We start from the raw sequence: 13,364 nt of genomic DNA on the forward strand, positions 1-13,364 counted from the left end.
TAGCAAGTGGACTCGAAATACACACAAAAGCCAAGATTGCCATATGATAGTGACACTCTGAAAGGATGAACTTAGTTTAAATCATCAGGATGTACTTATTTTCCATAGATACATAAATCAATACCACATAAAGGTCTTGATATTGAGTGATCACAATTAAACTGCACATTCAAGCAATGTAGGTAGTTCTTGAAATCACTCAAACTAATAAGTAAGGAGTCACTTTTGTTTGAAAAAGTGTGAATGGCTAATGTTCCCTGTAATTGCACAAACTGAGAAGAGAAAATATTCATGTACAGTGTCCTTTGGACATGACAACTAGCTTGGAACAATAACAACAACAACAATAACAGTCACAACAAAATACAATTCTTACTTTTAGTTCCTGACCCTGTCAGAAGTTTCAGGTTTCAATACTAGTCAGTCAACGGTAAACTTGATATGACACTAACAATTTTTAAATGTTAAAGTAGTTGTAATCACTGAAAAAGTGTAAAAAATATGAGAATCACCCTAAAATAACTTCAAGGTCCTTAGCTGCAACTTTTAAGGTATCAAATAAATGATATCTTTCCTGCATGAATCTAAGATTGTGACGATTATAATGCAACTCTTCCATTCTGTTACATACCTATGTTAAAGAAATTGTGTTTGCTAACATGCATAGAGTAATTTTTCATCTTGTTTTGTTTCAGTAGTCTTTTATGCAAACTTTGTCACTGAATATTGTCAAAGTATACAAATCTGATGATAACCATCCATTTACAATTCATCATGTACCCAGGATCACGCTCAAGATATGGTGAATAAGGTAAGTAAATGTAAATATGTATACATCATTTACTTTCTTTCAAACATCGTCTCTCTATAAAGCACAAAAAGAGCAAAAATAGAACACAAGCTGATGAAACACATACATATCCTTTATTTTATTCTTATATCTTGTAATTATCTACATTAAATTTGCATGATAAATTTTGAAAACATTCGAAGTGCTAATTACAGATTTATTGACAGGAAAATGTCATTTATTGCCAAAACAATGAAACAAACTCATCCAATTATTTCTGTTGATGGATTGACAGAAAGTTATCAAAAACCTGATATGAAGATGTAATTTGACGGAGAACTACAATGGTTATCAAGAGAAAATTCTAAGAAGAATAAATTCAATGTCGTGTACTCTAAATCTATTCCATTGTGTATTTTTCCTGCATCAGTTTATAGGCTGCCAACAACTAAGAAATTACATAAACCATATAAAATATCATCTGCCTTGGAGAACAATAGAATTATGTTTGAAACATCCTTAATCATGCTTCATATTTGTGTATTAAACTACAGGGAGTATAATGGCCTTGTATGAAAATTACCAATTTGACAAATAACACAGAAGTAAAATGTATAAGAATGCTATTATTAAGAAAATAACATTAATTGTGTGCACTCAAATATCAGTGCAATACAAAACGCTGCCGGATAATGTACCCTTGCATACTTGGTGATATTTCCGGGCTAACTTCATAAGATGACAAACTCACTGCATTATCCTCTTCCCCGTTTTTCAACAAAAGCGTAACTTTCCAGTAATGCCATAACTGTCATATCGAAAAACGTCAACTGAAGTTTTCATTGCAGGGAAAAATGGTAACTGACTGCAAAACTATTGTTTCGTCACAAGTTTGCCAGAAAAGAAGTCAAGGGCACCTTTTTCTTGACTCTACTGTAAATGTCACTGAGGAATTTTACTATTATACTCCATGAATATTGCTGCTGTGCCATACTTAATTGTGCAATTCACACTAGCGATTTAGATATGCTAGAATGATTTTAACCTACAGTGGCTCTAAGTTTTATCATTTTTCTCTATGATTTCAGGAGCATTATCAAATGACAATTATATTTTATGGAATCTATTTTTTCCTGGACAAGCTTTGTGTGTAGTAATACGACAACTTGTAAATATCTCTGAGGCAACCCTGAACACCAAGGGATTGCCTATAGATTTCTTACCCACAGGCTGTAGTTAGTATTCTTATGCCATGTTTGCAGATGAAATCTTTCCAGATGGAGAAACACATACACAACATATCATGAATACCCACTTTAAGACTTAATGCGCCTTACGAAACAAAGGAACTCTCACTGGACAAGAAACGTGCAGTTTGAATATTTGTCTGACAAACGGTAAATGATCTAACCAGAGGTAAAAAGACAGAAATTACATTCAGATGGTCTTGAGTTTCATTGAGTTCATTGCTTCCAGTATTGCAGCTGATGAGATCAATAATATCTCCAGAGCCATATCTGACATGTACAGAAAATATGACAAGGCATCAGAGTAACACTAAACAGAAATAAAAAAAATACTCTCTGACAAACGATAAAAGATCAGCACATCTGACGTATTGTTAAAACTACAAACAGTTGTCAGTACTGGTTTATGTAGCATTTGTAACACTCAATCTGAAATTAATATAAAGTACTGAAAAAACTGTAACTTATACAGACAGCCTTTTGAAATATTGATCTTTGTTTGGTTTCTTTCTATACATTGAATAAATGTTGTGTATTTCCTCAATTTTCAATTGAACTGATTATCAATGCTGTACCATGCAAGGTTCAGGTACTCATATATTCTCTGGATATCTCTGTCAATGTCAGGATAACGTGGACTTATGTCATAACACTTGTCAGTTGTTTGTTTGTTTGGTTTTGGCATCATCTCTGTCCAGTAATGGTGACGATTCTGAAGCATCAATATCAACATCATCTCTCAGGCTCTCGATGTCCTTAGAATCATTGCTATTTACTGGGGAAAAATCACACACATTCAAGATGAACATGAGAACGTTTTTTGTTGTACAATACTGACGTTTGGGTCATGATGCCATCCGACAAGGTATGATTGAATATAAAGTTATGATACTGTCAGTGCTGCATTGTACAGAACAGTTTTTCAAAGGAGAAAGGTGTTCAATATAATTTCATGTACTGGGATTGACGACTCAAAAATGCAAATTTTGAACAATTGTGCAAACAAAGGCCTTAATCCCTACGTATAAAGGTAATTCGGGTGTAGTAAGCCAGGCCTGAAAGGGCTCATTCATTCTTTTACGTCAACAAAAAATGAAATTAGGGGTCACTGTGCACATTTTGATTTTAAAGAGACAGACCCTATAAAATTTACAAATATTTGAAATTATGGCCGCCATGCCCCGGAAAACTTAAATTTCTGTTTTCACAAAAGCAATAAAATGAAAACTTCATTCACTCTACAGGCTTTTAAGTGAATCCACACAAGCAATAGACTACTAATTTAAAGGTACTGGTAAAATTTAATATTTTCAAAACCATATGCTGGATGCAGTTTACTGTATCGAAAATAAAACATGGTCATCTGTTACACAGACAACTGAGTGAAAATTCATGAACTTTTCCATGGACTTTAGCTAAAATTAAAGATAGTCACATAAGCATCCCCTTTTAAGTGAATTAAGGTATATGTCTTTCCATTCCCGTCGTATAAAATGTCTCTAGTTACAGTGGTTTGCTTTGAAGCATTGGCATACAGCGAAGTTGACATATTGTCTAAATTGAGGTGTTGCCTACGCTGTCAGATGTAATTATCAGCTGAGCAGCAATTCCGGTCGACCATAGAGAAATCAACTCAGCCAAAGTTGAAACATTGTCTTGCAGCAGGTCAGATGTAGTCAAAACAACTACACCGGAAAGCAAGTGATAAGACTTGCACAGTGCTTGGACATATGTGGTGGTGTTCTTCAGACTACGTCTGACCGTCTGCTAGACAATGTTTCAACTTTTGCAGAGTTGATTTTTTTATGATCGACTCATGTTACCTCTTAGCTGTGCTGTTAATTGCACCTGACAGTGTTGGCAACACCTTGATTTAGACAATGTGTCTAGTTCGTCTAATGCCAATGCTTCAAAGCAAACCACTGTACTATCGTTGGAATGTCTTTTTATCTAATTGAAAACTTCAAAATTGCAACAGAAATCCAAAATGCTAACAAAGCATGCAGTTTATACAAACATTTTAAAGTACTTTGACCCAAAGAACATTACCCTATAGAACTGACTGGTGGGAAATAAGAGGAGGCTTGAAAAGTTGAACTGGTTATTCTGTAATAGAAAGTATTCTGATGCAAACCTACAATCTAACATATTCACACTACAGGCAATGATGCAAAACTTTCCGATTTCCTGAAATATTGAGGTATATGAACCAAAGATGACCCATGATTAAAGATTTCATGAATCTGGATTCTGACTACCTTTGGTTGTGTTGGTTGGAATCATGGCAACTATGGCATTGCCTTCTTCAGCCGGTACAGTCTTCAAAGGAATTGGTAAAGTTGTACCATCTGCTTGTCCAAGATAGATGTACATCTGGGATTGAACACAAAATTATACATTCATATTTCTATCCAAAAATACTGCTGGGTAAACTGTGAAGTAAGGCACACGATGCTGTTAGCAGTAATTCTCGCTCTCTTAACTAGCTTTTGTCTTGTGCCAAGGGTCAAACAGAGATTTAACAAAATGCCGCCAAATGTCTCACAATCCCCTAAAGTGGTTTTTCATGTCCATATCCTTATCGGGCAGGTTATATATGCTTTTTGCTTTCTATCTCATCAATCAGTTACCTGTAAAGTACCTTGAAGTACTGGTTTAGTTCCTTGATGTTTAATGTATACTTTAAGTGAAATATTTGTACTCACAAAACACATTAAAGTGGCCTTTATTTGAACGTTTTTGCACTGGGACAGTTATTTCCATACTATTTGCTATAATAGGCTCTCGGCTACGGGCATAGGAAAACGACATACCTGTGTTGTAGGCTTGTTAACTGGTGTGTAATCTCTGCAACATCCCTCTGAGAAAGATTGGATCTGAGAAGTCTATCATAGAAAACGTAGGTATGAATATATCATAATGCTTATGTGTACTCAACACAGCATATTGTGTGTCAGCTGAGCATGAACATTTGGTGATCTTCGAATGAAGGCAAAAGTTCAGTAGATTTTCGATCGGATTCGAACTTAACGTACGGCACCCAGTCACCTAGCGAAGACATCACAGTCAAAACCGATCGGCAAAAATCCTCACTCATATAAAGAGGGGTTAAATAACCGAGCTAAGTTGTAAAAGGACATGGAGACAAACAATAAATCTTGATGATCATCTTACACTACCATATAAAAGTTGATCCAACAAATGTAAAGGTGAGCAGCCGTTACTTGCTCAATATATTTCATATATATCTTTGCAATTTTAGCACTTTAAACAGTTCCTTCAAGCACATCTATTGACTAACTATAAAACCTTTGTAGAACTGTCATTCAATATCAAAATCATGGATTAATTCATGTCAATAAAAAATGGTAAATGGATAAATATGGTAAGTAAGTATAAAGTACTTTGAGATGTTTAGGCGTGTGGAAAGTCCATGAAAATAACAATTACATTTATAGGGACATGTGCCTTTCAACTATACATCTATATCAATAAGATGAAAATTGCTAGTTTGCTGCCAACACAAGGGACCTAATCCTTATTATCAACGCGATACATTATGCTATTGAGAACCTATTATCAGTGTTCTATCGGTGAGAAATGTTTGCACTCACTCTTATTTTTATGAGTAATGTTATGCCTGATGTCTGAGGAAAACATTGTTTTCAAAAGATCTCGAAATGTAAATTCATGTTCTTATACTCACCAAAACCTGCATGCGACAATTCTTGCGACAACAGTGGCACAGCATGAAAACCCAATAATTCAGATAAATTCACATTAATGAGTTGCCTGTATTATAGTATAATACATGTGAATTCACATGAATCCACATGAATACAGGCTTGCTGAATACAAAAAATGGATTCTTGACTGTATTCATCTGTATATGCACTCTTCAGCTAAAATACAGGCAATAATCCATGTTAATAGAGTAAGTATTATAGGGTTTTTATGCAGTGAGTGGCACAGAACCAAGCTGCAGAGAATTCCATTTATGAAAGCAACTACTCCCTCACATATGGCCATAATCAGTATGAAAGTATCAATAGTCCGTCGTTTATGCTAACAGGAGTGAGAGAATATCAATTAATATATCAAAATTAGTAACTTGAGTCTCAAACGTTTTTAGCTGTTACCTGTGCATTGATATATATGATGTAATTGACTTTATAGACTGATGAGAGGTGCTTTTTAGTACAAATCCCTTATTGTTCTTAGTTAACAATTTCACTTTACACCGTGCTATTTTCAGCTACAATGTAATCAAGACACATCACTTGGGCAGGGACATTGTTCACATGGAAGGACAATTTTCAGGGCAACAATGCAATCATTTTGGCATGCGTTTTCCGGTCATAAGCAACCTCCAAGTATTAGCGAACATGCTGAGCCTATGGACACTACTTTTCTATGAGTTTGAATATCAACGATGCCCTCATATCAAAATGTTAGAATCTGTGTTCAGAGTTTGATAGCACGAGTACCAAAGACTGTATACTTTGTATCCACAAAGTAAAAATTAATAAACAATTACTTGTATTAATCTGTTGTGTATAATCTCGGGGACATACAAGTGGGTCCATTTGAAATTAAGGGGATGATATGTTGATTTGGAAGGGGGAGGGTGGTCAGATATATTTCGAAATTTGGACCCCATTTAAATTTGTATAATAGTGAGGCTATGAATTCAAAATGCGATTATCTCAAATAACGTCAACGTGTACACTCTTTTACTAAAAGTCATAGTGTCTCTTCAGACAAAGCTGATAAAAACTGATTGTTCTGTACGATATTGACCTGGTTGTAACTGCATTTTAATTCTCAAACCTAGGGTACATTTTATGTAAAACAAATCCCTGATAAAACGTTGCGGAACAAAGATGAGTAACTCATTCAATCACTGGCACTTCTTGGATTCACGTTTACCATCTTAGCACACTCAATACGTGGGTCTACTCTGGTCCTCGATAAATTGTCTACAATGAATCCAAATGTTCATAAACCTGATCTTCATATAATGGTGCACAGTTAATACTCTGTATCAGGAATGCTACCATCAATACAACATTACCATACACAGAGTTGTCGAACTAACTGATGATTCTGTCTCTGCAGGTTTGCCATAAGATAGTAGTATAAAATATAAATTTCATGGAAACAAAAGATGGTGCCACATACCACAGTTTTATTGACTTGCTCTTTACAGGTATAATAGTTGTGATGAATGTCGTCCTCACATCTCTCGACGTTCTTCCAACTATTCTCGGCATCCAAAGCCACCGCCATGACAGTGACTAATACTACAGCACAGAATGTTGCAGACATAAATGATAAGACCATCGTGGTCAAGGTCTATGAATTACAAAAGCAAACTAGGGATGACTTTAAGTTTGATGAAAAAGTGTTTTATCAACGCAAACTGGTAATATAACAATTGAACGGAAAAGTTGAAACATGGTATAAGATTCACTATGTATCTCGTTATACCGAAAATCAATCACGCAGTAGATGAAACGTGTGTTCGGCAGATTTTCGTCAGCGAGCGATCTGTAATATCTGACTTGTTTGTGCACAATATTTGAACAACTTTTGGAGACATCGTTTCAATTCAATATACGTATAATAGAGAAAACAAAGCCAAGAAGTATTGAAATATCTTTTTTTTTATTTTGTTAACAAGCGAGTTTTTAACGTCTATGGATGTACAGTTACAGAAAGATAATTGGCTAACTTTCTACAATCGAAATAGACTTTTTAAAACTAGGGTAAGTTGATCAAGCTCTTTATAGCCCCGATTCGTTTGGAGAATCAATGATTCTTACCATGTTACCCGTCTTCCATATTGCCGATATTATACCAACGAATCCTGTTATTATTGCCTGCAAAGATGTGATATACAAAATCGGTTAAAAAGAAATTATTTCGTTTCATTCGATAAATCTGTGAGATTCTGAAGTATTCTTACGAATTCTTTAAGGCTGCAGACAAATAACATAAGACTTTCGTGTTCATAGTCGAACAGAATATACAACCGTCTGTCCCAATAGGTAATCCTGTCACTAATAGATGTGATCAATCAGCCTTATCATCAATATTACAAGAGCGGCATGTTCCAGCTTTGCGGCCACCTCACAATCTTTGGGATTTTTGTTGCCAACATTCAACTCCCACACTGTCTGATACTCTGTAATAGGACGTGAATCCGTCCAAACATAAATCTGTATATTAAGCTTATTCGTTGTTTCCAACATCTCGCCATCCATGCCCCATAGACTGCAAAGGTCCACTTGTTGAATACTCACCAACACTCCTCCGTACATTGGTAAACCAAGGTGTGCAAAGTAACACTCATTATTCACTGCTACAGTCCCTGCGTAGATTAAAACACCTCCCAACAGAATTTGAGTGAAGGCAATCGCGACCAACGTTAACGATTTAACAGGAGGCTTAGCATTCTGCTCAGGAAGACTGTCATCAAGGGGCACTTTATCCATCTTGTCTCGATGTTTTCTCTCTATCGATTTGCCTATTTGCCAAAGAAAAGTTTGTCTTATTTATTTATGAGCTATAAAAACAAGGAATATGACACCCTGAGACAGTCTTTCCGAGAACATAAAAATCTGACTTCTTACTGTCAAAATAAGATTTTATATGCACTTCCATTACGTTTATGTATAAAAACATGAGATGTATAGAAAATTATAAAAAGTAGAAAGTAATGTCAATTGTTTTTAGCTGAGATGTTCTTGACATTTCAATGATCGTACATGAAATGATCGATATATTACAAGGCAACAGTATTCTGCAGACAAACAGTGCCAGATCTCCAGCTTTAGACACTGTTTTGCAACTCTAGGAATATCTATTCCAGTCGTAGAGACTCAACTCTTTCTTAGTGATAGTCATTTGGACAGGTGTATGCGGATGCATTCCACTTCTTCTCAGGGATAAACATTATTTCATGAAATATTTTTAGACGTTGATTTTTCATAGAGTATTTTTTAAATATTCATCTGTCAAATCTGGCCAAAGAAGAGGGCATTGTATTTTCAATGATCCCTCCCGATTGATAGTTACATATTATTTGTTCTGTATTAGTTTCAAATCGTTTATAAATATAGTTCACCTTAAAAAATACAAAAAACTGACATATCAGTACATATGTTTGTATACTCTATAACAGGAACATGCAAATTGAAGCTGACAAATGAAATATGACTTGGACTGTTGCAAAATAAACAACAATTTATGTCTGCTTGATGATGCATTGTCCATGGTAGATCAGTTAAAATGAATACTGACAGTGGAAATGCTTATCAAGTTGGTCCCACCCGCTTGGACTCTGCCCAGCAAGACCTTTGGTCGAGAGGAAGCCAACGTAAGTTTGGTCCTATACTTTAAAGTTTGCATTTAATACTAAAACCCAAAAATTACAAGGTGATAACAGTATACGCATTGCAAGATTATAGGGCCTTTTATCATTTAGTTATTAGGGATTTTATTAACAGCAAATCACATTACTTTGTGCCCATGTCCACAGCTTAATAGTGTCGCTAATTGGCAACAGGGTCTCACGGAGTTTGTTCAAAGATAAGGCCACAGGTCGATGTGTGGAAGCACCACTGACCTACACGCTTCCAACAAAGATCTGTGATAGTGTTCAGTTCTCAATTAAGTAAATAATTGCGCTATTTTTCCATTCTCATCAGGGTTACTAGAAAATTGGTTGGACGGTCCAATTATGACTGAGGGTTCAGTAAGTGGACTTTTTTACTGAAAGGCTTTTTGTCGATTAGGGTTCAGTGAGCCACTGGTTATCAGATGGGTTACAACTAACGTGGGTCACACTATTGTTGACCAGAGTTCAGGGCCCACTTATCTCATGTTGTTTTGACCAGGAATCCAACCGTTAGAATTAACACGAATGAATATACAACTAAATGATTACTTTATACACCGTCTGTTCACTGTTACTAGTATACAGGTAAATAAAGCTCCTTGAATACATACATAGGGCTCCTCTTGTTTGATGGCCAATGTTTGAGCCATGCACTATAGAAAAAAACTAAAATGAGATCATTTTGTCATGTCAATACGGTCCTCCAGACTGGAACTGTGTTCTGTGTACACTCTTCAACAAAGTTACCTCATAAGCGCAATGTGAACAAGTCCTACCTTCTATATCTCGTATAAACCCAGCTACAACAGTCAACACAGAAGCTCTTGCTGTGATTGTGACTATCGACTTTGTAGCTTCCCGGGTGTAAATACTTAACTAATTTTGATGATGTCTATCAACAATTGGAGATCTGCCACAAAAGTACAAATGTCTGTGCAATGTAGGCCAGGGGCAACACTTCACAATACTGAACTGTTCATGATGTTTTGCGTTTATACTGAGCTGGTTTCCTTCACGTGGACACACATTTGTGACACATGATGTGGACGTGATATCGATTTGAACAAGTACGCAATCATCCAGACTTCCATCAGATATTATTAAGGTTGATGATGGCGAAGACATCAATTCAGTGTTCACGCAATTATTAACAGAGTGCACCATTGTGTGCTTAACATGCAAAGTCCACCAGATTCGTTGATGTAATTCTCATGAGGAAATATTTAAATTCGTTACTGCTGAAAATGGTGTGATTTATGCACCAGCAAATACTAGTTTATAGATCAAAAGTATGACTTAATCAGAATTAGCTGTGGTCTTTCCTTTGACTCTCCTGGACCATCTTACAACCTCTGTACAAACCATCATACATTACAATAGACCTAAAAACTGATAATATTACAGATATATTAAGTTTATGTAGATAGCATGGTTGTAGCTGTGTAATATGAACTAAATAACGAGATTTAATATAACTGAAGATATTTTTTATATTTCTCTACGCACTTGTCAACTGGCTTTCCGCCATGTGAAGAAAATATTTGTACTTAAAGATAAGGAATTTGTAAAGTTGGTTGCATTAGCAAGTGAACTCGAAATACACACAAAAGCCAAGATTACCATATGATAGTGACACTCTGAAAAGATGACCTTAGTTTTCATCGTGATGTGCTTATTTCCATAGATACGTAAATCAATACCATATAAAAGTCTTGATATGGAGTGATCAGAATTAAACTGCACATTCATGCAATTAAGGTAGTTCTTGAAATCACTCAAACTAATAAGGAGTCATTTTTGTTTGAAAAACTGCGAATGGCTAATGTATTACAAAGTGTTCCCTGTAATTGCACAAACTGAGAAAATACATATGTACAGTGTCCTTTGGACATGACAACTAGCTTGGAACAATAACAACAACAACAATAAAATCGCAACTAAATACAATTCTTATTTTATTTCCTGACCCTGACAGAAGTTTCAGGTTTCAATGCTAGTCAGTCAACGCTAAACTTGATATGACACTAACCATTTTGAAATGTTAAAGTAGTTGTAATCACTGACCAAGTGTAAAAAATGTAAGAATCACTCTAAAATAACTTCGAGGTCCTTAGCTGCAACTTTTAAGGTATCAAATAAGTGATATCTTTCCTTCATTAATCTAAGATTGTGACAATTACAATGCAGCTCTTGAATTCCGTTATATACCTATGTTAAAGACATTATTAGTTTGCTAACATGCATAGAGTTATTTTTCATCTTGTTTTGTTTTAGTAGTATTTTATGCAAACTTTGTCAATGAATATTGTAAAAGTATAGAAATCTGACGATAACCATCCATTTATGGAATAATTCATTAGGTACCTAGGATCATGCCCAAGATATGGTGAATAAGGTAAGTAAATGTAAATATGTATACTTCATTAACTTTCTTTCAAACAATGTCACTCTATAAAGCACAGAAAGGGGCATACATATAATACAAACTTATGAAACATATACATATCTTTTATTTCATTCTAATATCTTATAATTATCTAAATTACATTTGCATGATAAAGTTTTGAAAACATTTTGAAGTGCTAATTGCAGATTTATTGACAGGAAAATGTCATTTATTGCCAAAACAATAAAACTCATCCAATTACTTCTGTTGATGGATTGACAGAAATTTATCAAAAAACCGACATGCAGATGTAATTTGTTACGGAATACTACAATGGTTTTCAAAGAGAAAATGCTAAGAGGAACAAATTAAATGTCGTGTACTCTAAATCAATTCCATTCTGTTTGTATTTTTTCTGCATCTGTTTACAGGCTGTCAACAACTAAGAACTTACATAAAGCATATGAAAACATTATCTGCCATGGAGAACAATAGAATTATGATTTAAACATCCTTAATCATGCTTCATATTTGTGTATTAAACTTCCAAGACAAGAAATGTGACCTTTTTAATCTAACAATTCTCTAACAGTTAATAAACTCAGAACCCCTGTAAATTATACATTTTCTGAAAGCCTACATATGTGGGAACATTTTGGTAACCACAGTGTCACCATTGTTTACATAACTATCACGTGACAAGATAATTTGCATAACCTTTCAAAAGTCGGTTTTCCCTATGTTTTGTCTCAATACTTCAAAATATCCGACTCAAACTTTCTGGAATGCAAGCTGTCACAATGCTCTTTCAAAGTGTGTCTCAGATTTTTATATCTTGCTTAGTTTTTTTGGAGCTTAATTTTAAAGAAATCAACTATGGTAAAGTTTTTCTGGCATAAAAACTGTTTAAGAAGGTTTAAAAAAATTCTGAGACACACTTTTGAAGACCTGTAGGATAGCTTGCACTCACATGAATTTCAGCCATATATCTGAAAGCATTGAAACAAAACATAGGGAAAACCGATTTTTGAAAGGATATGCAAATTACCTGACACGTGATAGTTATGTAAACAATGATGACACTATGGTAACCAAAATGTTTCCCCTTTATCTAGGCTTTCCGAAAATATACAATTTACAGGGGTTCTGAGCTTATTAAACACTAGAGAATTGTTAGTTTAAAATGGTCAATTTCTTGTCTTGGAGTATTAAACTACAGGGAGTATATAGCCTTGTACGAAAATTACCAATTTGACAAATGTCACAAAAGTAAAATGTATAAGAATGTTAATAACATTAATTGTATGCCCTCAGATGTAAGTGCAACACAAAACGCTGCTGGATAATGTACTCTTGCATACTTGGTGATATTTTCGGGCTAACCTCATAAGATGACAAACTCATTGCACTATCCTCTTCCCCATTTTTTCTCCAAAAGCAAAACTTTCCAGTAATGCTATAACTGTCATATGGCAAAATATCAACTGTAGTTTTCCATGCAGGGACTTTGCTAACTGACTGCATAACAATTGTTTCGTC

The 13,364-nt window shown here is 34.9% G+C and overlaps 2 protein-coding genes across 2 annotated transcripts; both read right to left on the minus strand.

Annotated features, from left to right (window-relative positions):
* Positions 1 to 903: 903 nt before the first annotated feature.
* On the minus strand, positions 904 to 5,779 carry LOC139121397 (uncharacterized). The gene is made up of 4 exons (XM_070686235.1): positions 5,744 to 5,779; positions 4,851 to 4,922; positions 4,296 to 4,410; positions 904 to 2,812 (listed from the first exon to the last, which is right to left on the minus strand). The coding sequence occupies exons 1-4, from the start codon at positions 5,753 to 5,755 to the stop codon at positions 2,694 to 2,696; spliced, it is 318 nt and encodes a 105-aa protein (XP_070542336.1). The 5' UTR covers positions 5,756 to 5,779; the 3' UTR covers positions 904 to 2,693.
* Positions 5,780 to 5,812: 33 nt separating this feature from the next.
* Positions 5,813 to 12,364, minus strand: LOC139150362 (uncharacterized). Its single transcript, XM_070722675.1, has 6 exons — positions 10,216 to 12,364; positions 8,343 to 8,566; positions 7,863 to 7,919; positions 7,219 to 7,392; positions 5,949 to 6,102; positions 5,813 to 5,829 (listed from the first exon to the last, which is right to left on the minus strand). The coding sequence occupies exons 2-6, from the start codon at positions 8,532 to 8,534 to the stop codon at positions 5,813 to 5,815; spliced, it is 594 nt and encodes a 197-aa protein (XP_070578776.1). The 5' UTR covers positions 8,535 to 8,566; positions 10,216 to 12,364.
* Positions 12,365 to 13,364: the final 1,000 nt, after the last annotated feature.

This window comes from Ptychodera flava, chromosome 2 (assembly GCF_041260155.1).
Source record: "Ptychodera flava strain L36383 chromosome 2, AS_Pfla_20210202, whole genome shotgun sequence".
NCBI lineage: Eukaryota > Metazoa > Hemichordata > Enteropneusta > Ptychoderidae > Ptychodera > Ptychodera flava.